The sequence below is a fragment of the Pleurodeles waltl genome, chromosome 3_1 (assembly GCF_031143425.1).
Source record: "Pleurodeles waltl isolate 20211129_DDA chromosome 3_1, aPleWal1.hap1.20221129, whole genome shotgun sequence".
Lineage (NCBI taxonomy): Eukaryota > Metazoa > Chordata > Amphibia > Caudata > Salamandridae > Pleurodeles > Pleurodeles waltl.
The window spans coordinates 1,228,215,516-1,228,241,426 of NC_090440.1; the positions used below are offsets into that span (position 1 = coordinate 1,228,215,516).

Consider the following 25,911-nt stretch of genomic DNA (forward strand, 5'->3'; position numbering starts at 1 on the left):
CTAGCAATATTCACTAAGATAAACAGAGAGCTGACAACTCTGCTGAGACACAGGAGGTATACACGGATCTTGCTTAATATGTTACGAAGCAATCAGTATAATGGGGGCCTAGTACTGACACACACTGAAGGTTATTATTGGGCAACACATCTGATCAACATTAAAAATTGGATCTACGCCCCACAGGACCACCCAACATTTAAGTTAGAGAGTGTCCGGCTGTAGCTCAGAACACACATGCAATACATGTATGGAGGGGAGAATTCAGAGGCTCCCACCTTCTACACAGGTGGCCTTAAGAGTCTGGGCAAGGGCAACAAATACACTAGGATGGGCTCACAAAATAGCACGGGAAGCAACCTTCTGGTAAGGGACATGGTTAAGAGGAATTGCAGAGTTGTTGGGCTTTGGGGCATGGGACACCATAGGTATCTCTAAGGTGGGCAACATCATCAAAGATGGAGACATTATGTTCTTCTCCATGATGCAGGAGGAATACCAGTTACATATGTCCCAGTTCCTGTACTATGCCCAACTTTGACGTTCCTGGAGGGCAGAAGTACTGGGGGGATTGAAATACCACAGTACGCTCTCCTGGAGGGTCATATATTGCTGGACGAACTGGACAGGGGTGCCATTTCCACTACATGGAACTATAAACAGTAACATGCCAGACACCTTAGACTCGCTGAGAGAGAGAGATGGCAGAGTGATGTGGGCAACCTAGAACACGTAGATTGGGAGGCAGCGCTAATGCATCCCTGTGAGGTAGCCATTAAGGCACACCTGAGCTTAATACAATTTAAAATACTTCATAGGGTGTTTTTTGATGGCAACAGACTACATAGTATAGGATGACCCCCCTCCCCGACTTGCTTGTGTTACACGGATGCCATAAGTTCCTTTATGCATACATTGTGGGAGTGTGCTGGAGTTCAGGTCTACTGGAATTAGGTCACTGGGGAGCTCTCTGCCATATTGGAGGTGTCAATCCAGGGTGATGCACAGTTTGTAATTTCTTCCATAGTTTGTGTGTTAAAAAAATAGATATTGAAAAATAATCCTTGAATACCAGTTAAGACATCTTTATCAGGACTTCTATTTGGGGGCAATCCCAGCCCCGGATGTCTTAGTTATTCATGCAGGTGATAATTGTATGTTCGCTCTCAGAATGGGGGGGAGGGGGAAATTTGGGACTTGCTAAACACCATCTTGTCCAAAGTGAAATTTTCTGGGAAGTTTCATTTTCCTGGTCTGAGAGCATACCCAGGTCGATGTGGTGAATGGCTCTTGTCACAGAGTGTTAAATGAATCTACAAATATGTGCATTCAATTCATACATAAAATATTTGCAGGTTCATTTATGTGCCCATTTAGGTATAGCATAAGTCCAGCTTAGGAACATTGAGCTATTAAGCAAAAACAACAAGTGATGGACGGAATGCTGAACATTGTCAAACACTCACCCCCAGTCATAGATCTGGGTTTAATCCATCGTTCTTTTGCTCACCATGCCACCCCAGTTTGGACCCAGCCATATGCAAATCAGTCTTGACCCTGTTCCTCATGGGAACAGTCCAGACCGAACTGCCAAGCCAGGTCCTCACTGGACCGGAAACAAGCATCCTGGGACCGGTTTCGGGGTTTCACTCCTCATCAGCCAGGCTAGCTTGAATCCAGTGGCATGGGAAGCACGGGACCCACGTCTGGGCATACCCTTCCCACTTAGGGCGACAAAGCAAAAACAACAAGTAATGGACGGAATGCTGAACATTGTCAAACACTCACCCCCAGTCATAGATCTGGGTTTAATCCATCGTTCTTTTGCTCACCATGCCACCCCAGTTTGGACCCAGCCATATGCAAATCAGTCTTGACCCTGTTCCTCATGGGAACAGTCCAGACCGAACTGCCAAGCCAGGTCCTCACTGGACCGGAAACAAGCATCCTGGGACCCGTTTCGGGGTTTCACCCCTCATCAGCCAGGCTAGCTTGAATCCAGTGGCATGGGAAGCACGGGACCCACGTCTTGGCATACCCTTCCCACTTAGGGCGACAAAGCAAAAACAACAAGTGATGGACGGAATGCTGAACATTGTCAAACACTCACCCCCAGTCATAGATCTGGGTTTAATCCATCGTTCTTTTGCTCACCATGCCACCCCAGTTTGGACCCAGCCATATGCAAATCAGTCTTGACCCTGTTCCTCATGGGAACAGTCCAGACCGAACTGCCAAGCCAGGTCCTCACTGGACCGGAAACAAGCATCCTGGGACCGGTTTCGGGGTTTCACCCCTCATCAGCCAGGCTAGCTTGAATCCAGTGGCATGGGAAGCACGGGACCCACGTCTGGGCATACCCTTCCCACTTAGGGCGACAAAGCAAAAACAACAAGTGATGGACGGAATGCTGAACATTGTCAAACACTCACCCCCAGTCATAGATCTGGGTTTAATCCATCGTTCTTTTGCTCACCATGCCACCCCAGTTTGGACCCAGCCATATGCAAATCAGTCTTGACCCTGTTCCTCATGGGAACAGTCCAGACCGAACTGCCAAGCCAGGTCCTCACTGGACCGGAAACAAGCATCCTGGGACCGGTTTCGGGGTTTCACCCCTCATCAGCCAGGCTAGCTTGAATCCAGTGGCATGGGAAGCACGGGACCCACGTCTGGGCATACCCTTCCCACTTAGGGCGACAAAGCAAAAACAACAAGTGATGGACGGAATGCTGAACATTGTCAAACACTCACCCCCAGTCATAGATCTGGGTTTAATCCATCGTTCTTTTGCTCACCATGCCACCCCAGTTTGGACCCAGCCATATGCAAATCAGTCTTGACCCTGTTCCTCATGGGAACAGTCCAGACCGAACTGCCAAGCCAGGTCCTCACTGGACCGGAAACAAGCATCCTGGGACCGGTTTCGGGGTTTCACCCCTCATCAGCCAGGCTAGCTTGAATCCAGTGGCATGGGAAGCACGGGACCCACGTCTGGGCATACCCTTCCCACTTAGGGCGACAAAGCAAAAACAACAAGTGATGGACGGAATGCTGAACATTGTCAAACACTCACCCCCAGTCATAGATCTGGGTTTAATCCATCGTTCTTTTGCTCACCATGCCACCCCAGTTTGGACCCAGCCATATGCAAATCAGTCTTGACCCTGTTCCTCATGGGAACAGTCCAGACCGAACTGCCAAGCCAGGTCCTCACTGGACCGGAAACAAGCATCCTGGGACCGGTTTCGGGGTTTCACCCCTCATCAGCCAGGCTAGCTTGAATCCAGTGGCATGGGAAGCACGGGACCCACGTCTGGGCATACCCTTCCCACTTAGGGCGACAAAGCAAAAACAACAAGTGATGGACGGAATGCTGAACATTGTCAAACACTCACCCCCAGTCATAGATCTGGGTTTAATCCATCGTTCTTTTGCTCACCATGCCACCCCAGTTTGGACCCAGCCATATGCAAATCAGTCTTGACCCTGTTCCTCATGGGAACATTGAGCTATTAGCCACATGCTCATATCTGACATGGGTCACAAATTTTTCATTCAAATGGTTCAAATGGTGATCGCGCTATCAAAGAAAAGACAAGTTAGGGGAGGGGGAGTTCACCGTGACCTCTTCACCCTAATTGTGGTAATTTCAAAAAGATAACAGAGCTACTCTAGGCATCTTAACTAATTTGCTGTTTGTTCTCTAAATGGGAAAAAGATTCACTGGGCATGAGGCCGGCTGCTGGAGGGGGAATGTCCTAATGGTTGTCCTAGCTCTGCCTCTGGGTTGCCCAGGGTTACAGTATCGACAGGAATTTGTGGCTGGCTAGTTCTGTCACTGATGCCTTGGCAGGGAAGATGTGTTTTGCATTTTCCTTGGATTGTGTCCTATTCTGCTACTCATATTTAATCATTTTTCCTATCATACTGTTGAGACTTGAATGACTTGATACATCTCTGATAGCATTATGCATCTCTTCTCATGGGGGGGGTGTTAACTTTTGCCATCCTGCACATGCCCATGTGTCAATGTGATGATGTCAACAAGTATTTGTGTTTACAATGTGTTTTAATTTGAAAATATTTCCAATAAAGAGCCTTGTGTCCATCAACATCGAAATATTTACAAGTGATCTGTGGTTTGGAATTCTGTACTGCCTTTTCAAACCATGACTTTACAATGAAAGCAAGCTACATCTTGTTGACTACATTTCACCAGCCCACCTCTCTCAGTTATTTCTCCATGGAGGAGGTGAGTGGCAGCGGTCTTGCGACATGTGGGTTATAGTGATTTGCATGCTGTGAGCGTAAAATGGTGTATCTGAGAAGAAGTCTACTTTGAGGCCTCCTAGTTTTATTTCTGGACGTTCAAAGTATTAGCTGTCTCTGAGACATTTCTGTAGCTACCATGAGTATGAGTGTTTAAATTCTGCGGCTGTAAGGGTGTCTAACATCTGAATGTAAATAGGCTGTCTGGCTCTCAGCTGCCACCAGTATTATGATGACCAGAATTTTAAGGCCAAAACCAGGGACATTTCACAAAAAATAGAATGAGGGACTATGGGGTTTTGGGGGGAGTCAGGCATGCCTGGTCTCCCCCCGGGCTTATCGAGCTGGTGGAGCTGGCCTCAGGGGGACCGGGTATTTGATTGGGTAAGGGACAGGAAGGGGTGGTAGCCTGGGGGTCACTATAAAAGGTGTGGGTTGGGTTTGGGTGGCCTCTTTGGCCGTAGTCACACCCAGGAGGCGGTACTCAGGCAGTTTTTTGGGCGTTTTTAGGCCGGAGTTTTTTTTTTGTAGCTCGGGAAAAGTGTTATTTGGGTTGTCATGGAGATTAATGCGGTGGTTCAGGCATTGAAGGTTTTGCAGGAGGCTGGGAGGGAAGACTTGATAAGGGAAGGGGTTTTAGAACAAGCGTGGGTGGGTTTGAGGAGACCGAAGCGGTCTTCCTCTGACAGGGTTTCAGCTGCTGTTTTGGCTTGTAAATCCCCTGTTACAAGCCCCAAGAAAGGCAGGAAATTTAAAGTTAAAAGTGTGGCCGGGCGAAAAGTTTTGTTTTCGCCGGACCACGAGAGTGAGGAAGCAAGGGTTAGCCATGAGGGCGGCTTACCTGGATTAGTGGCGGCGAGGAGGGGTGCGGCGCGTACTGCACGCCGTTATGGCGCTTTTCTGGCGCGGAGGGTGGCAGCCACGGGTAGAGGCGCCCGTTTTGTCATCGATGGCTCTGTTGCGGGGAAATCGGTTGGGCGCGGCTCTCGCGCGCGTTCTGGGGTTGGAGCCAGAAGGCCGCAGGGTGCGATGCGCACCCGCGGCCAGAAGGGGGCGGGTGCGGCACGCGCGGGCCTTGCAAAAGGCGCGCGTGCGCACCAGGTTCTCTTACCTCAAGCCCCACTCGCCGTAGAAAACGAGTGGGAGCAGGAGGGACAGCCTTTTGAGGAAAGGCAGTTAGGAGGGGCAGCCAAGATGGCCGCGCCCTCCGATTTGAGGGAATTAAGCGTCGGAGAAGAGAATTTGATGGATTTAAGCGTCGAGGAAGAGAATTTCTCGTCGGGTGAAGGTAGCCATATGTTTATGGCTGAACAAGATAATAAGGCTGTAATTGTCATCGATTCCGAGGAGGAAGGTGAGGTTTTAGAGCTGCAGGTTGAGGAAGGTAGTGGCATTGGTGGGCAATTTGAAAGGGGTTTATTAGTACCTAGTGGAAGGGGGAGTCATCAGACTTCCAGTATAGTTTGTCAGGTGGGGCAAGGGGTGCAAGAGTGGGAGGTGGAGGATCATTCAATTTTTAGGGCAGGAGGGCAGGGTTTTTCCCAGAAGGAACAAGGTAGGATTTCACAGGGTACCATTTGTGGCGTAACATTGGAATATGGGGGTGCAGGGTCAGCGCAGTTGGGTCAGAAGGTTTTGGGTCAAGAACAGAGGGCGTACCTTTCTGGGTGTGTGGCCCCTCATGTTTCGAGCGGACATGGGGTGTTAATAGAGCACCAGCGGTCTGGACGGTCGGCTGGAGGTCCTGTTACGGTGGGGGTCAGGGCACCTCCGGGACGCCGAATAGAAGAGAGGGCGCAATCCGGAGCGGTTCGCCTGACAGCGAGGGAGGTCACACCTATTGAAGTCAGATCGGTCGAGTCGAATGCACGAGGTTTGGAGTCGAGGTCTTATAGCCGGAGCGCTATGTTGACTGGTGAGGAAGAAGAGGAGTTGGACTATGATGAGGATGGTGAACAAGTCGAAGCTCCTCAAGCGTCAACGAGTGGGCAGGCGTTCCGGGGTGAGCGGCTGTCTCGTCGAGATGTGGCTGCGAATTTATCTAGAGGTGAGGGTTGTGTATTGGGGGGTACCAGGTCTGGGTTTCGAGTTTCAACAAACGTGGATGTAGCAATTCAGGCGGGTGGAGAAGGAACAGAGAGCAAGGTGGGGGATCCCATGAGTGTGCAGGAGGAAGCAGGTAAGGTTGGGGTGGATCAGGTGAGTGCGGGACAGAATAGTAGCATTAGTCAAGGTATGGGAAAGGGAAAGAGATTGCCGTATATGGGAGTGTCGATGCCTTTGGGGGCGCATCTCACTCTAAGTTTGAAAGAAAAAATTTGGAAAGGGGAGTTTGTGGATGTGTTTAAGTTACTTCATAGAGAAGTCCAGGCTAAAGAGGGATCTAAGGAGGAGGAGTGGGAATTAGCTCGGAGACCTAAAGTTCCCACGACAATTGAGAATTGGACGTCGGCTTTTTTGATTTATGCCAGTGTTCTGTGCGAGCGTTTCCTGGATTGCTCGGTGGCGCTTTTGAAATACATGGATGTGGTGAGAAGGGCACAGATGGATTATGGTGGATTTGGCTGGTTCCGTTATGACGAGGAATTTAGGGCAAGGAAAGCGGTTTACCCAGAAAAGGCTTGGGGTGAAATTGATAATGAATTGTGGATGCAGTGGTTGAGAACTGCTCGGACTCCCCCAGCAACGCATACGGCGAGTGGTTTACCGGTTCAGTATCGGCCCTTTCAGGGCCGTCCCACCCATTTTGGGGTGGGATTTGGACAAAGGGGACAATTGCCACATAACGGGGACTGCTGGTCATTCAACAGCGGCATGTGTACAAGGCAACAATGTAAATTTAGGCATGATTGTTCCAACTGTGGGGGCAGGCATCCGGTTTACCAATGTTTTGGAGGACTCAATTGGGCTGGGCAAGGGGTACAGGGTAGAGGAGTGGACAGGGGAAGAGGGCAGTTCCAGCAGTTGGCAGGTAAAGGGCCCTACTCCCATTAATATAGAGGTTGTTACGTATTGGTTACAATTTTATCCACGTTCGGAGGATGCAAAATTTTTGGTTCGTGGTTTCAGGGACGGATTTAAGCTATGTTACCAAGGTCCGAGGGTGAGGAGATGGGCCAACAATTTGAAGTCCGCAAGGCAATACCCCGATGTTGTTAGGGCTGAACTTAAAAAGGAAGTGGAGTTGGGTAGGATTGTAGGCCCCTTTTTCAGTTGGCCATTGCCGAATTTGATGATTTCCCCTCTAGGAGTGGTGCCAAAAAAGCAGAAGGGCGAGTTTCGTCTTATCCATCATTTGTCTTGGCCGGCGGGTGCGTTGGTGAATGATTTCATCGCCACGGAGGACTCGTGGTGCATTATGCATCGGTTGATTATGCGATTTCTTTGGTGAGGAAGTGTGGCTGGGGCGCTGAAATGGCCAAGTCAGATATTCAGTCGGCTTTCCAGCTTTTGCCAGTGCACCCAGAGGATTTTTCTTTATTGGGTTTGCAATTTGAGGACGCAATTTTTGTGGATAGGATGCTGCCTATGGGATGTTCTGTATCTTGTTCTCTTTTTGAAATGTTTAGCACTTTTTTGCAATGGGTTTTACAGTATAGGGGTGGAGTGAAGTTTGTTACCCACTACCTGGATGATTTTCTGTTCATTGGGAGACCTCAGTCCCGTGAATGTGGTCAGGCGTTGGTGACCTTTGAGTGTCTTATGGCGGAGTTGGGGGTCCCGTTGGCTCAGGTCAAAACTGAGGGGCCATCCACCTGCTTGAGCTTTCTCGGAATTGAGCTTGACTCGGTTAAACTGGAAGTTCGTTTGCCCCAGGAAAAGGTTCAGCAATTGATTTCCTTATTGGAAGAGGCGGTAAAAAGGCCAAAAATTGAGCTACGGCAAGCGCAGAGTATTTTAGGCCATTTGAATTTTGCATGCAAAGTGGTTCGAGTTGGCAGAGCTTTTTGCAGGCGTTTAGGTTTTGCAATGAAGGGGGCAGTTTTGCCGCACCAGCACATTCGGCTTCGGGCAAGTGTCAAGGAGGACTTGAGGATTTGGATTAGGTTTCTAGAACAGTTTAATGGGGTTAGCATGTTGGTTGATGAAGTGGATTGGCAGTGGCAGATACAGATATTTTCGGATGCGGCAGGAGCGCATGGTTTTGGCCTTTTTTGGGATGGACATTCGGCGGCTGAGAGTTGGCCCTTGATTTGGAAAAAAGCAAAACATAGCATTGCTTTCTTGGAATTTTTCCCGTTGTTGGTGGCTTTGTCGGTTTGGGGTTCACATTTGGCGAATCGCAATGTTGTTTTCAATGTGGATAATCAGTCGGTGGTACATCTGGTGAATTCGCAGAGGGCGAAAGATGAGAAGGTTTTGAGGCTGTTGAGAGTTTTCTTGTTAAAATGCTTGCAATGGAATGTGATGTTTAAGGCGAAGTATGTGCCTGGTGTGAATAACGATATTGCGGATGCACTGTCTCGTTTCCAGTGGCGGAGGTTCCATGGTCTTGCGCCGGGAGCGGATGTACAGAAGACGGCGGTTCCCAGGGAGTTGTGGGAGTTAGGAGAGTGAGGATGTTGCAGCTGGTCCAGCAATCGGTAGCTCCATCTACACCGTAGAGTTACGAGCAGGCTTGGTTGGAGTTTTTAAGGTCAGGCGCAGTGAGACGGGTTGGGGGTGGAGAAGTGTTTACCCAAAGGAGAGAGGATGCTGTTCATTTTATTATGCAGCAAATAGAGTTGGGGCTATTGGCGGTAACTATTTCAGGTAAGTTGTCGGGGATATCATTTTTTGGTAAGTATTTTTGGGGGTATGATCCGGTGGAAGGGGAGCTTTGCAGACGTTTGATTGCGGGGTGGGCTAGGGAGGGAGGGGCGAGGAGGGATGGGAGGAGACCTATTACGTCAGGTTTGCTTCAAGAGTTGTTGGGAGTTTTAGATGAGGTTTGTTTTTCACCTTGGGAATGTCATTTGTTGTCTCTTTGCATGTCTTGGCTTTTTCATGGAGCATTTAGGGTTTCGGGGCTCTTGGGAGTCAAGGGTTGTGATGGAATTTTGCGGTCGGATGTGCAGGTAAGGAGCGGGCGGTGGGGAGGGGACAAGAGGTATTTTTGAAGGGTACAGGTCTGGCTACTTGCCCGGTTGGGCTTTGGATGTCATTCGCACAAAGATTATCGGAGTCATCGAGGTTTGTATTCCTGCATGAGGATGGTTCTCTTTTGACGGCTTACCAACTTCTGGCAGTCCTGAGACGGGCTTTGGGTTGGCTGGGGATGGATTATCGGTACTATGGGACACATTCCTTCCGAATTGGAGCGGCTACAGAAGCAAGAACGGTAGGTAAATCAGTTGTGGCAATAATGAATTTAGGGCGTTGGAAATCACAATGTTTTAAGCGTTATGTCCGCCAATTTAGATGAGCGTTGGTTTGGTTTTTTTTGCAAGGGATAGTATTTCAGTTGAGGTTTTTTGATATGGTTTATTTCTTTTACTGTTAATGTTATGTGCATTTCGGTTCGGTGTTTTTATTTCTCTTTTCCGCTGTTCTTTCATAGGTTGTGTTGCTGGTCCTGAGGGATGCTGTATCGTTTGGATCGTGGGGCACTCTTTTGTGCGTTGGGCAGAGAAACAGGCGGCGTCTAGGCATTTTGGGAAGCAGTTGGGTTTAGATGGGTCAAGGATTAAGGTCAGTTGGGTGGCTAAGAGCGGCATGAGGTGGGGAGAGCTCTTGTCAGTTCTATCTCGTAGGATGGAGAGGGGGGTATGTCCGGATCTTTTAGCGATTCATTTGGGGGAAAATGACTTAGTTTCCTTATCAGGTATTGGGTTGTTAAAAGCAATGAAAATGGATTTGTTAAGAATCAAAGAGCTTTGGGCTGGCACTCATATTGTGTGGACTTGTTTGGTACCTCGCAGGTATTGGAGAGGAGCATATTCGGTAGCAGGTATTGAGAGGCAGAGGAGGAAGGTGAACAGAGAGATGAGGAATTTCTGTCACAAAAAGGGAATTTCGATATTGCGGCATGATAATTTGGTGGCTACGGAATTGGCTTTATTCAGACAGGACGGGTGCATTTGTCTTTCTTGGGGAATGAGATGTATTTACTTGAATTGAGAATGCTCATTGCAGAATTATTGGGTGAGAAGTTGTGGGATCGTTAATTCGGGGGGGGGGTTTGGGTGGGTGGGGGCAGGAAAACACTGGGCGGTTTTCCTGCGTGGAGGGGGATTTGCACATAAAGCCGTTGGGGGGGAGGGGAGGAGGCGGAAGTTTGAGGTCAGGGAGGTTGTAGCAAGGGTCACAAGGGAGGAAAGGGAAGGGAAATACAGAAGGGGGGCAGGAAGACAGATGGGAAAGGTTTTGATTAAGGGTTACTGGGAAGGGGAAGTTTAGTGGGGGGGAGGGGTTAGGAGAAAACTTTGTCTAGTGAGGTCATAGTTTTGTAAGGCTTGTTGCCAAGGTTAATTGTTTCACTGGACCTGTTCTATTAAAGCGGCCTTTTATCCCTTAGAGCGGTGTTGCGTGGTCTGTTCCTCCTTTTCAGCCCGATGGGGTTTTGGGGGGAGTCAGGCATGCCTGGTCTCCCCCCGGGCTTATCGGGCTGGTGGAGCTGGCCACAGGGGGACCGGGTATTTGAATGGGTAAGGGACAGGAAGGGGTGGTAGCCTGGGGGTCACTATAAAAGGTGTGGGTTGGGTTTGGGCGGCCTCTTTGGCCGTAGTCACACCCAGGAGGCGGTACTCGGGCAGTTTTTGGGCCCACCCACCCTCCCTCGTTTTTTCAAGTTTTTTGGGGGGCTTTGCCTTGTTTGAGGTTTGTTGATGTCAGGGTTTTAGCTTAAGAGACAGAGTTATCAGTTTTGGGCTTAATAAGGCTTTAAGAGGACAGGTCATTGCTTTGCACTTTGGTGGTATGTTTGTTGTTTATTGAAATTAGGCTGCTGCTGGTAGACAGGTCTGGTGGGGGCGGGGGGATTTGCACATAAAGCCGTTGGGGGAGGGGAGGAGGCTAAAGTTTGAGGTCAGGGAGGTTGTAGCAAGGGTCACAAGGGAGGAAAGGGAAGGGAAATACAGAAGGGGGGCAGGAAGACAGATGGGAAAGGTTTTGATTAAGGGTTACTGGGAAGGGGAAGTTTAGTGGGGGGGAGGGGTTAGGAGAAAACTTTGTCTAGTGAGGTCATAGTTTTGTAAGGCTTGTTGCCAAGGTTAATTGTTTCACTGGACCTGTTCTATTAAAGCGGCCTTTTATCCCTTAGAGCGGTGTCGCGTGGTCTGTTCCTCCTTTTCAGCCCGACAATTTTACTTCAAACTAGCGCACAGAATGACAGCGCTCATCACCACAGAATTACAGAAGAGGCACTAAGAGCATAAATAAAATGTATTTTTAAGGCCGGAATCATGCCTGTTAATTAAATTGTTTCTGATAACATCTGCTAACGATCTCTTCTTTGGAACACAAAACAAATCACCTCCCACAGATTACAGGCGACCCTCTCTAAAAACTGGGACATGAGCTCTAAATTTCCCGACATCTGCTGGGACAGCTGGTGAAAACCGGGACTGCCCGGGCAAATCCGGGACACCTGGTCACCCTTACCAGTATGAGTGTTTTCATGCCGAGAGTTGTAAAATCTGAGGAAAATCAATACAAGCTGGTATACTTTCTCTTTGTAATGTAAGCTGAAATAAAAAAAAATAATAGATGAAAAACGTCCAAAGGATATGAATGCTCTCTGCACTAACCCAAATGTCTCTAAAGCAAAGAGAGGCAGCATTGCTCTGTTAAAAAGAATACAGGAGATTTTACACAAACTGTTATTCGAATATCAGCTCCTGGACCTTCGAGAGCCCCAAAAGATGCATTTATCTCAAAAGTGTGGAAATCCTAGCTTGAGGCCTGTTGATCTAGTGGCAAAAGGGAGACCAGACGACCAGGATTTCCCCAGACAGTCCAGGTTTTCAGAGGCCTGTCCCTGTGTCCTGACACTTTTGTTCATTTTACATAAGTGTCCCGGTTTTTGGTGCATGTCAACGTGGGAATGCCTTTGTTAATTTGAAATAAATGTCCCGGTTTTTGGGACAAAGGTCAGATGAACCTGCGAATCAGAAGTGGAAGGTACGCTCTTCTTCATATGCACCTCTAGAGTCTTAAATACTTCTGCTATCTGCTCTTTGTGTGTGTGGGGGGGGTGTATATACACACACACACACACTCTCTCCCTCTCTCTTTCACAGGGCAGGCCAGATATAAAAGTTAGACTAAAGGCTTTAGTCCTACTTTTATGTCTACCCTGTCCTGTTTTTTTCTTTTCAAAATCTGGTCACCCTCGCCCCCATTCCATTACCCCACCCCATCCCCCATCACCCCTTCCCCTACGACTTCAAAACCCCCACACCAGTCCACCACGCCAAGGCTTAGCCAAAGGTTTCAGTGTCTGGTACAGTAATCCAGTACCACTCTACCTTGCAGAACATGGTTCAGACAGTTTTGGTATTGTCAACAAACAGAATATGCATATACAGTTAAGAATTTTGACTCTCAAACAACAGATCATATGGTCTAACACTTTCTATGTCAGTGTTAAATGAAAGAAAACCTGAAAAAAAACGGAACAGACAACTCTGCATCCACCTTATTGTTGTAGCTCTCAATTACAGGTCTTTTTAAAGCCACAATAGCTTGCACCTTTACGTGACTGCGAGAAAGGTTTAAGTAGGTTATTAAGCGCAGCTTCACAATTTAGTGTGTTGAGTACCCTGAAGCAAGCCATTGTTTGGTTATAAAGAACAGTTGAAAAGCAAATCTGGTAATGTCTAGTAGTGTGGTTTTCAGAACAGACTGGCAGCCTTCCCCCACCTCCCCGTCTTTCCTCCGTCTGCCAGCCCCCTGAGCATTGGTATGATCATGCACCTGTCTCTGGTTGATTACGTCACGCTCAGCAAAAGAGCTTTCAGAAACCGCGCTTCATCCTGGGCAGCAAGCAGGCTTTCATTACTAATTCTGTCAACGGATGTGAATGCCAGCTCCCCCTACCTTCCCTTAAAACAGAAATAGAGGACTGTAGTATTTGATTTTTGTGATGTTATAATAAACCATGTTTGTTATCGTTTTATTTTCAAGGGGGTGGGACCATGGGGGATGACAGGCAGGGAGGATGAGCTGTGTGCGCTCCCCTCAGTATGCATGTGGGCTTGGTCGGCTGTCTCAGGACAGCCAAACTCACATGCGCAGAGCTCTCTCCAACCCGAGCTGTGTTGCCGGGTTGGAGACAACAGTCACGGGATCCCAGTCTGCCTGGGAGCACAAAGCCAGGGCGCTTAGGCAAATCCTGACGCTGTTCTCATGCTGCCAGCAGCATGATAGCAACGTTATGAGTGGCCGCAGGGCAGGCTAGGAGCCTGTGCCTGCAGTGAGGGGAGCCAGAAAAGCAGCGATGCAGCAGGCATGAGGTAAGTTTTTTTTTTTTTTCTATTTTTCCTCTCTTTTTTTTGTGCCCCAACAGAAGCCACCCCTGATCTTTCCACTTGCAGTAATAGTCCGCTAACTCTATATATGTTACACATTTAAAAATGGGACGTGCACCTGTTTTAATAGCATCACTCACAACAACATGCCCTTCCTATTAGTGACATAAATGTATTTATTATCTTAATCTAACGAGTACAATTTTCTGAATTTAAACACAGAACTAAGAAGTTAGACTTTCATATCTTCAGTGTTTAACCTGGCATTTCCTACACTCTGACGTTCTATGACAGCATAGGCTTTATGCAAAAACACTATAATAAGACATACACATGTTCAATGCTATGAAGGATAAAAGTGGGGAAACACCTTTTGACGTTTTGTTATGTGACAAGAAAAGATAACCAGGATAATGTACAAAACATACATGTCTTCCACTTTCCCCCAGAATGTTATAGAGGGATTCACCCCAGAATCAATGCACATGCAAAACTGAGTGAGCTGAGAGCAAGCGCCTAGTTTAATTTTCACCCTCTCGGATATGGAATTGGGCACAGCTACCTATGGAGTAACTTCACTGTGAAAACAATAAGAAAGATTTTAATATAACAAACCTTAATCATTTAAATTATTAAAGTAACAATTTAATATGTTTGCTCCTAGCACTAACATCTGTGAACCAGAGGCATAACGTAAGCCTCTGCAGCAACGAAGATTCAAGGGCACTGCTCATCCCAGGACCTCATACCCAGAAGGATGCCCAACTCAGCATATTTTTTAGGGTCCTTCTTAAGGGGTGTGCTGACATTTTTTTTTACACCACTGCAGGAAATATAAGGTTTTGGCAGTTCTCCCATTCAAGCATATAAGGAAATGTGACCAATATTTTCAGTTCGGGTTCACATATGTGGACCACTGATGGAACATTTTCAGGAACTCCAGGGCATTCAGGGATCAAATTGTTACAATGAGGCTATTTACTTTTATGACGCTGAGGCTTATCCAACTGTTAAACACGAAACAGAACACAAAGAACATCCCTTTAGCACCTGTCCCTAAGGCTGTGCAGCCAGAGTGGTCCATGGCTTACTCTGGGAGGTAGTGTGGGGTAGAGACTCAGAACTCAATCAAGAAAATAATAATGCAAATTAAAGTCGAATTGTTCATTCAGTCTTTATTCTTTAAATGCGGCTCCAGACTCCAATACATAACAATATTGCAAACACAAAATATGTGTGAGATATAACAAATTGTCTCCGTAGTATAGGATATTATAACACTTCTCTAGGACTGTTGTAAATTCGCCAATATAGCTGTGGAAACATTATGTAGACATTACAATCATAGTTGTGCAAGTGTCTACTGTGGTCCCCACAATGTGTTAATTAGACACTGTACTGTTAAGAAGAAGAACAGAGGCTGCGCTGTTCCCACTGGTAGCGTCTGTGCACCTACCACAAGGATAAACCGCAACAACTCCACTCCTGCTGTTGACACTGCCAAGGTCTCCAGTCCATAGTACTGGGAAGAGGATGTGGCGTGACTGCTGGAGCTGCCCACTTTGGCTCTAGGGAACCAGGTTTGAATCTTTGCATCAACCCAACATCATCTGATTCTGCTTAAATCACTTACTAACCCTGTGCCTGAAAAACAAATTTGGCCTTGTGTAATATAACTGGTGCTCAAGCTCATGCAAAGCGCTCCAATACCTTTAGGCTGAGTTTGTGCTATATAAAAAAAACTGCACATAAAGCAAGCAACTTGGAATCTGATTAGACAGAGCTCTGTCGATTGAGGTCAGATGAGACCACCTCTACTGCAAGGGAGTGGAGGAAAAGTTAGTTTTGTAGTTTTGTGGATCTTACTCAGACCTAAACTCAACCCTACCCCTAAAACAAAATGAAGAGCCCATCCCAGGGTGCAGCAGTGATCTTGTTGAAGGTAGGAATCATATCATCAAACTCTGTTGCGATCCTTCTTAGCTGCACCAAGTGCAAGTGAGATTCTTCTTAATAAAATTCAAAGACACCATCTGGGCAGGTCTTTCTTTCGAAACCACAGGGGATGTCAACAGTCACCTTCTGCAGTTCTTCACAGACCACCAAGGGAGAACCCACATGCAATCACAGATTCAGGGAGCAGGTTGTCTCTCTCGAGGCACACAGCTGGGTGAACCATATGTTAGCTGTGTCTAATAAATACACTTGACTAACAGTCATTCTCACAGGGGAAATAGAATTTGTTACTCACGGCTGATAGACCACATTAAATAAAATCCTGAACCTAAATCGAGCCACATAATGGTGACCACAGGATACAGAAACATAGTACATTCAAAGCTGAAACAACAAACACGCCAATAGGTTTGTCTTTATTGTGCCAAAACATGTAAAACCAGGCATTAACAGGTCCTCTTCATGCTAAGAACCTGTTTAGAGCATAAGCAGTTTTTGCACTCTGCCCTTCAAAATGTTGAGTAACAAAGTGAATTGCTTTCACCGCCACTCTAGACACATCATTTAAACAAGAATGGAAAAATGAAACAGTGGCTGGGGCAGTGACAGACAACCATGGCAAGGTGTATGGAAGGCCTTCCTGGGAGAAGTGAGCTTATCATAGGGTGCCAATGTTCCTTGTTAAGGACAGTAGAGCAGATTTATAAGAGACATGGCGTTCAGTTGCTATCTATATAGTTCTCGCTGACATGTCACCTTGAAGTTCATTCACAGCACTGGTTGCAGAGAAATACAAGTCACACCAAACTGATCATCTATGCTAGCACGCCAAAACAAAACATCTGAGTAACGGAAACTAAAGATAGGCTGAAACCCACAGAAGAAAAAGTAAAAACAATCAAACTCTATGAAAACTAACCTTATATTTGAAATAAAGGTTTTGTTTCTACAAAGTCAGAACAATACATCAGTGTCTAATATATTTGAACATAATTAATTTCATCACGACTTTGGATAATTGGCTGGAAGTTGTATTGATCCAAGTCAGTATTTCAAAAGCTCTTTAAAAGTAGTATGACAAAATAAATACTACGTGGGGCAGACTGCTGAAAACAAATTCTAGTTGACTGCAAACCAAAGCAATTCTTTTATTCAAAAAGTATTCGATTTTTAACAATAAGGCCCATAATTATACGTTTTCACGCAAAACTGAGCTAACGCAGTTTTGTGTGAAAAAGTTTACCACCGGCTAGCACCATTCCAAGACGTCAGCCGGGCGTCTTATTTATGGAATGGCGCAACCCGGCGCAAAGGGTGGGGTAACATCAAGGAAAATTGCGTTAGCCGGGTGGGGGTGGCGGTATGGGAGAAGGGCGTTTTGTACCAAAAAATGACATTAGGCTGGTTAGAGCCAATGATGATGACTCTAACCAGGGCAGCGTCATTTCTTGATGCAAAACCCACCATACCACATGACTACAGTCTTATAAAAAGACAGGAGTCAAGTCCATCACCCCAGTGGTCAGCACAGGGGACAAGAGTCCCCTAGGCATGGCCACTGCACCCTGTGCCATGTAGGGGGCCCATTTCAGGGTCCCCAACGGCATTTAAAAAAATAATGCTAAATACTTACCTCTACTTACTTAGGATGGGGTCCCCCATCCACCGCTGTCCCTCTGGTGTGGGTGAAGGTGTCCCTGGGGCTTGGGAGGGCACCTGTTGACTTATTCCATGGTGTTCCACCCCACCATGGAAATGGGCCCACAGGTCACCTAACGCCTTCCCTGACCCAGGCATTAAATAATGGCGCTAAGCAAGCTTATCGCCATTATTTAGGCCCGCCTCCCATCTGTGCATCATCTTTGCACAGGAGGATAAATAAGGCGCCTGGGCCTTAAGGTCATTTTGCCCATGCAGATACAAGTTTGTGCCCTTAGACAAAGAAAACAAAACGAGCGCCATGCTGAAACATGAAGCATGTCACCCGTGCAGATAGAAGTGAGGAATGGGGCAGGAAAGGAAAGGAAAGGAAAAAAAGTAGACCCCAACCCAACAGATAACCAAGCAAAGAATAAGGATTCAGTACTTGGCTGGGGCTCCTTGGTAGGATACAAAAGCCAAAAAGGAGGGCCAAAGAGGAAGGACTGCCCATTAGCAAGCAAAGATTGTTAAAGAACACTCACATAGACAAAAGAAAAGCAATAGGCCGAGTTGAACCCCACAAACTATAGAAAACAGATTGCTAATATCAGATCGACCTAACTCAGCGACAGTGCAAGTGCTGTCTACGCTCGACCTAAACATAGCTGTTTTGTACATATAATCAGTGAGTGTCACCAATGTCAGCTCTTGCAGCCAACAAACTCCCCACCCTTGTGACTTGAGGGCAGTCAAGTTCAGAAAAGGGGGAGTACACATGGTGGGCCTCCCGGACCACAGATCTCCACTCTCAGTCTCAAACCGTTTCCAAAGAGGCCCTAAGTGTACATGCATGGTTTTTGTGTGTACTGAGTCCCAAAAAACACAGACTTGCTATAGGGAACTCGGGGTAGCGGTGCATAATCTCACAAGTCATTTTCCGGCCTAGCACACATTTCCACTACCTCTACTTTATTTCAGAAAGTCGATCAAGACCTGACTGTTCTACGTGTGCTGCAGCAGCAAAAGGCCTCCTATGCGTGCTTTGTGTGACAATGCCATACAAGAATACTCACGATAAAAATAAATCTTCCAAACACTGCAACGCTAGCATACAACATATGTAACATGTTGGGCGATGAAATACACAGTTTTCAGTTTCCCCTTCTAATGTGTGGCGTAATTAGTATATTGGGGGAGTGTGCCTATTGAGTTAGGGAGTTAGTGGCACTTTGTGATGAAACGCGAAAGAGCAAATGCTTCAGAAGGTGAGTGGGAAGTCAGTGGGGTTTGTCACCAATGTGCAGATTCTTAATCAGCGTATAATGTTTTTTTCGCTGTGTGATTAAAATATTCCAAAGTGCTCTGGACTGTCTTTAACTCAAGGAATGAGTAATGCAAATAAGGCTGCTATTACTTAACTTGTATTCCACGGAGCTGGCCAGTATTTTTAAATAAATGCTGATTTTAAAAACAACCAAACGACAAGTATTGTTCCCATTTCAAACAAAAAAGGTTTACACAGGAATAAGCCTAAACATTCTCATTCTTGGCACAGCTGCCTCGATCCAAAAAACAAACTGCCGCTTACCTTTCAAGTGTCTCCACACATAAATAAATGGAAGTGCAGATACTTGCAATGTATGACGTTTACACATAAACACGTTAAGAGCACTTTGTAAACAAAACTGCCTGTTTTTTAACGAGTTCTAGGCTACCATTTTTTAGAGGTAAAGCACCAGATCGTTTTCGCAAACCGCGAGTTATTGGTTTGCTTAGGCTCCGTTGGCAGGCGACGGCAACGAGCCTGTCTGTAAGCAAAGCACAACTCACGTGGGATCGTTTCCACATCGCTGCCGTTCGTGGAGGACATGCTTATCCCCGATCGCCTGTATCCTGTTCTTCGGTAGCCAGTAGGGTAGGCCGGCCTGGGCGGGAAAGCCGGGTTGAGTGCGGAGAGCACACGCCCTGGGTCTTCCTTGGTTGTTGTACACCGCTCCTGTCTGCCTCCCTCACCACGCACAACAGGGAGAGTAAACAGCGCACATGTCATTTCCCCTGTGAGGAGGAGGGGCTGTGGTTTCTAGACAGCTGCACAGCGAGGTTTATGTTTTTTTAAGCAATGAATTGATGCCGTCTCAAGTTTTTGCCAAGACCTTAATGCGTGTATTGAAATCGCGCTTTTTGGCAAGTTGCCCTTCTGCTATAGAATATTACCAAAATGAGCGGCCGTTCCTATCTTTTACTAAAGCTATTTATAGAAGGTTTATTTCACAGTACAATAGAAGTACATAATAGGGACGTTTGCTTATTACTGGTAGGTAGATTGGTTTGTTGAACTTGTGCTACAGACCACTAGGTGAAAAGAAAAGTGTAGAAGCTATTAAGCCGACTATTCAGTAAATAGTGAATTCTATCTGGTATTTTCCCTGCAGCTGGCTAAGTAGATATTTTTACTATTTAGTCAGGGGCCTTGCAAATAGCAAATAAGCATCACTATTTACAAATCTGCTGCCTGAATAGTAGAGTATCTGCACTGTTTGGCACCAGCTTTGTAAATAAGAAATAAACTTCACTATTAACTCGGCCACTGGCTAAACAGCATAGATTATGTCTAGGACTTAAGGTTTTATGGAATTTATTTTTTAACATTTCTGTGTGTATTTATCCATTTTTATTATTTACTCCTTTTATCTGTCTTTATCCATATTTATTATAGGTTTTGTGAAAACATTATGCTGAAAATAGTACATTTCCATTTTTATTAAATCGATAAAAGTACACTCGTACTTGAATGCCTGACACGTTTCAATGATTTGAACACCCACAGATAATAAAGCTATACATTTGTAGGAAAACATACACATCTTAGCATCAAACGTGTACATTTGCAGCTGTTTAAGGCTCATTCCTAAATTTGCTCATCTTTTAGCTCTAGACAGCATTCCAGACAGCTACTTGTCTGAAAGCAGTGAGTGACAACATTTATAATCACTCAAAGCCAACCTAGTATCCAATTTTATCCACATTTAAAAATAGTTAAACAGGAAAATAAATAGTTTACCTGTAAAAAATCAGTAAAAATGGAAAATGGTAAGGTTTAATTATGTCCTATGTTTCTGCCAGCCATGTAAATAGCAAATACACTTTACAAGTTACCTGGCCTTTGGCTAACAAATATTATTTCCTGTTCGGACAATAGTCAAAGAAATAGCAAAGAAATTTCACTCTTTGCTTGGCTGCTGACCAGATAACAGTCATTATGTACAATTGGGCCAGCAGCCATGCAAATAGAATGTAAGCTTAATTATTTGCCTGGCTGCTAATAGATCAGCAAAAATAACGTACTATCTGGCCAGTGACCTTGCAAATAGCAAAAAATATCATTATTTACCTGTCAACCGACAAAATCCCAGAAATTATATATTGTTTGCAACAGCCGTGAAATACAAAAGAAACTTCACTATCCACTTGGTGGCTAGCTAAGTACTTGGTAGTATGCACAACGTGGACAGTAGCCATGCAAATACCAGAGAATACTAGAGAAACGTCACCATTTACTTAAGTTTTATATTATTATTCCTTTTGCAGATTCAACAAGCATTTAGCACCAGGTAGAACTGCAAGCAAGGTGTGACTACAATTGGCATCAATCTCCTAATGCAAGCTAAGGTCTAAGGGCCATATGTACGAACACCTTTTCCCATAGACACAGAATGGGTAAAAACCTTTGCTACATCTGGCCCTAAGTGTATTATTATTCCATTCGCAAATGTAGTCATCATCATCATCATCAAATAACTTTATTAGGCTGGTGTTCCAGCCACAAAAGCACAATTCAAGGGAATTCAATAAAACATTTAAAATCATCATAAAAGTACAATATGCATGTATAAAAACATAGAAACTGCTCCCACCTCCAAAAGAGTGCTCCCATGTAGTTTATAAACATTATGGCCCAGATTTATGAAAACTGACCCATCACTGCGGCAACGCAGCGATGCATCAGAGAAACCTGTGCTGCAGTGCGACACTTTCATGCGACATGGATGTGCTGTATTTACAGTACGGTGCACCATGTCATAAGGCCCCAGGCTGTGCCAGAAATTCTGATGCATTGCTGGGAACTATGGCGCACAGTGTCGTAAGGCATCTGCTCCAAAAGTGATGTAAAGCTCATTTGTGGCACAGAGAGCAAAGTTTGCGCGCCGCAAATCTGATTTGTGTCACATTGGACTGCATTGTGGTACGGAAAAGCCTAAAAAAATGCTGCCTTTCAAAAAAGAAAAGCTCTGCAAACAACAAATGCAAGAAATGGAGGGAGCAGCAAGCACCAGCAGGGAGGGCAACAACCCAAACACCAGCCAAGATGTCCAGATAGAAGTCCAGGGAAAGAGGGAGAGCAATTTCAGTGAGGAGGAGAGCCAAATATTATTAGCTGAGGTGACAAAAAATAAATACCATCAAATTGCCACCTTCAAATTGCCATTAGGAAAGAAGGACGCCATTTGGCAGGCAATAGTAGATAAGTTCAACAGTGATGGCCAAACAAAAAGTACTGTTTTTGAGCTGAACAAAAGGTGGCATCTACAGGTTAAGTGTCATCTATAAACAATACCGTTAATGTGTCCTGTTGTGTAGTGCAGCAACACACTTTGCTGTACCTCATTGCATTGTGTCCAAGGGAAAGGGCAGGAATGTCTAAAATGTCACCCCATACATCACAGAAACGTCAGTCAGTTTGCCAAGTGACAATTTGTCCAATCCAGCTCAACCAATTTTATCATGTCCATGAGTGATGTGCTGCCCCAGTCCAGGCCGTCCTATGAATACTGCAACTTGTGGCCTAATGTTTCACACGAGCGACCAGACCTACAAGTCCCACAATACAAAGCAAAAAACCCGGAATGGAGCCATTATGGACATGAGAAACCATAGAGGCTCGATTAGTTCCTTTAGAAGACAAGGCAGTACAAGACCCTATACTCATAGCAGATCTTCAGAATGTTAGCATTGAGCATGCAGAGTTGTTAGAGAGACTTAGACTCATAGACTATAAAACATGCTTGCATAAGATACACTTGGATGGTGACAGAGGGGGTACTCTGCTAGCTAACCTGATACATTCTTCTCTGTCTCCTACCCTGATGCTGAATATTACCTCTTCTTCTGGAACCCTATGCACCACTCAAACAGACATTTATGGGGCATTACACTCATACTATATTGAGCTTTATAAACTCCAGCCTGCCCCATCAGACACAGAAAGAACCAATATTTTACATGCTCTGAGACTCCCGCAGATTGCACCTGCGGCACATTAATTGTTTGAGTGACCCATCACTCTAGCGGAAATCATAGGGCCGCTCTCACTCATATCTACGGATAATAAAATCCTTAGTAAAATATTGGCAGTCAGACAGCTTTGACTACTGCCAGACTTGATCCACGTGAGCCAATGTGGGTTCGTACCACAACACAGAACGTCAATTAGTATCAGGCAACTATACCAGGAGATGGAGACAGGCCATACCAATTTTTCAGAAGCTGGTTGCCACTCACTAGTTCTCTATCAGGCATTTGACTCATTAAATTGGGATTACGTGTTTACGGTTCTTTGATTTACCCCTGCCTTAATTCAATGGGTTAAGTTAATATACTAAACCTACAGCAAGGGCTAAGACAGGACCACATATTTTTGGTGAATCTGAGACCGGTAGAGGCACAAGACAAGGATGCCCATAATCCCCATTATTATTTTTTATTGGCTACAGAACCACTAGCGCATAATATTTGCCGTGAGGCAACTCCATGGTGTATCCCCAATAGCCCACAATCCCATGGCATCTCCTTATATGCAGACAACATGCTTATTTATATCCGTAAACTCACTATGGACTTTACACAGATCACCACAATGATACAGTCCTTTGGAACCCTATCTGGCCTCCAAATTAATTATTCAAAGTCCTATGCCTTCCTCTTCTGTGACACTCTCTGCCTAGATACAGGACAGATTTGAGCGTGTGTTGGACAATTGTTACTTTAACGATGTACTATGAACATGTTTGTTATAGTTGACGTTTATGTAGCATTTTTGTGATACCAATCATTGCCTATGATAAAGAACACTCAGTGCTTGACACACTCTAGTTTTAAAATGTGAATCAAAGGCATGTTATTTCCATGTTCAGTAGTCAGTGTGATGTAACAGAGATGACACCAATTACATATGAAAGTGAGATTTAGTATATTAACCCTACACTCTCAGTTTGGTTAAAACACTGAACTGTGTTCTTTCCAAAACTAACACACTGTGCTGATTAATCCCTGAATATTTGAGAAATCTAAATACTTAAGAATTGATTTTAATTCTTTTTCGCCTGTTATATGTGTATATGATTGTGAGTGTGACTGTGGTTTAGATAGTCAAATCAAGACCCAACGAGCAAGTCTTGCACTGAATTTCTGGAACACTTAAGGTAGGTCTTCCAGTGGGGCCACATCGACTTCAGAACAAGGTGGGAATACATGTAGATAGTATAGAAGGCTAAACATTTTATCTGGTTGTAGGTTCCATACTGTTTCTTGAAGATCCCTAGAGAGAGGGGAGAGCCATCAAAAGAGGAAAAGGGCACCCTGACAGTTACACCTAGTTTGTGGGGATTGGCAAAGAGTAGTTTTAGTATATCGGTTACATGAAAAGTGTTTTTTGATTAAGGGCCTGATTCTGATTCTGGCGGGCGGCGGAGGCCGCCCGCCAGAATTCCGCCCTCCAAAATACCGCGCCGCGGTCAAAAGACCGCGGCGGGTATTTCAAGTTTTCCCCTGGGCTGGCGGGCGGCCGCCAAAAGGCCGCCCGCCAGCCCAGGGGAAAACGACCTTCCCACGAGGATGCCGGCTCGTAATCGAGCCGGCGGAGTGGGAAGGTGCGACGGGTGCATTTGCACCCGTCGCGTATTTCACTGTCTGCCAAGCAGACAGTGAAATACTTGTAGGGGCCCTCTTACGGGGGCCCCGCGGCACCCCCTACCGCCATCCTGTTCATGGCGGGTTTCCCGCCATGAACAGGATGGCGGTAGGGGCTGTCAGAATCCTCATGGCGGCGGAGCGCGCTCCGCCGCCATGAAGGATTCCCCCGAGCAGCGGTAAGTCGGCGGGAGCCCGCCGACTTGCCGCTTCTGACCGTGGCTGAACCGCCGCGGTCAGAATGCTCGTGGGAGCACCGCCAGCCTGTTGACGGTGCTCCCGTGGTCAGTGGCCAGGGTCAGAATGACCCCCTAAATGTTTAATTCATCATAGGAGATATCTTCTCTTTGTAGACCACCGCTAGCCATCCTGATCCTGCCAGGCGACTTCCATGTTTCTCTCTCACTCTTATCCATCCCCTGTCCTCCAGAATGTTCCTGTGCCAATCACGTACAAGTAAGTGTGATACATTGGTGAGTCCCTGGTAGTGTAGTGTCACATAGGTGTGGTGGAGCACATTGAACTGGCAGTAGGTCTGAATGGGAAGCCATTGGATCTCAAGGAGGAGAGGGGTGATGTATGTGCCACAAGGTAGCCTGAGTGACATTCATGCACTGCTTCTTTTTTATAGTGTTGCACTTGTGTAGTAACTGGGAAGGGATGCGTAGAAGAGGGCATTACTGCACTACACTTGACATGTGATGTGGGCCTGGCAGAAGGTGTCACAGGTGTCAGAAGAGAGACTTAAGCACAAAAGTATGACCATGCAACATATGTCAAAGCAGGAGAATGTTAAACAGGGAATTGTGAAGAGATAGGATGAGTCAGTTGTCCAGGATGAGGGGCAGGTTTGGGAATGGTTTGAAGGTGAAATTCCTGGGCCTAGTTCTGTTTGCATCCCAGGTAGGTAAATGTTAAGCTTATCATCACTACTCTCTTGTGAGGTTTGGCATGAGCCATAGACATATTAGCCATAAACATATTGGCCAATTATATATTATACCTAATGTTGGTTTTACCTGTGTCTCCAGAGAGTCAATGTATGATCTGGGTGTCATCAGTGTCTGAGCGTAAGTTCTGGCCCTTGGCCCAAATGATGTATGACAGAGGAGCCATGTCCCTGTACAACTGAACAGGGCTAAGTGAAAATATGTGTGAAACCCTGCAGAGGAAACACTTGCCTAATTACAAAATCTTGTAAAATTGAATTGTAGCGGTGGGCAAGCGAGCCATCATAGCGGACGCTATCTAAAAGAGCTCCCGCTCCTTCGGAGTCTTTTGTTGATCCTACCTGACAGTGAGCATCTCCTCACCCAGAGGTGAGGGTTGAGATGACCTGTGATACCGGACGGGGCCCCGCCAGGTCGGGGGAGGGGCCGTAGCGGCCGCAGGATTGGCTGCGGCGCAAAGGCTGGAGCTTTTGGTCGGCCCGGAGAGTTGGCACTCGGAGGGGACCGGAAGCTGGACGGAGAGGCCCAGAGGTTTTTGGGGCCCTGATCGGTGGGGTCCCGGGCCCCAGATGTGGACTTTCTGTGTGGGGGCCCCAGAGACCGTGTTCTAAGGACGTGGCACTGCGGCCTAGTTTGGGGCCTGGAGGCTGCAGACGGGAACGCTGCGGTGCCCCACC

The 25,911-nt window shown here is 46.2% G+C and overlaps 1 protein-coding gene across 2 annotated transcripts in view; it reads right to left on the bottom strand.

Moving 5' to 3' along the window:
- Nucleotides 1-19,361, bottom strand: part of LOC138285078 (glycophorin-C-like) — a 234,466-nt gene extending 215,105 nt beyond the window's left edge. For both annotated transcript variants that reach the window (XM_069224595.1, XM_069224596.1), the window contains exon 1: nt 19,149-19,361. In XM_069224595.1, the coding sequence (XP_069080696.1) occupies nt 19,149-19,188 (40 nt within the window). In that variant the 5' untranslated portion in view covers nt 19,189-19,361. The remainder of the gene's footprint in view (nt 1-19,148) is intronic.
- Nucleotides 19,362-25,911: the final 6,550 nt, after the last annotated feature.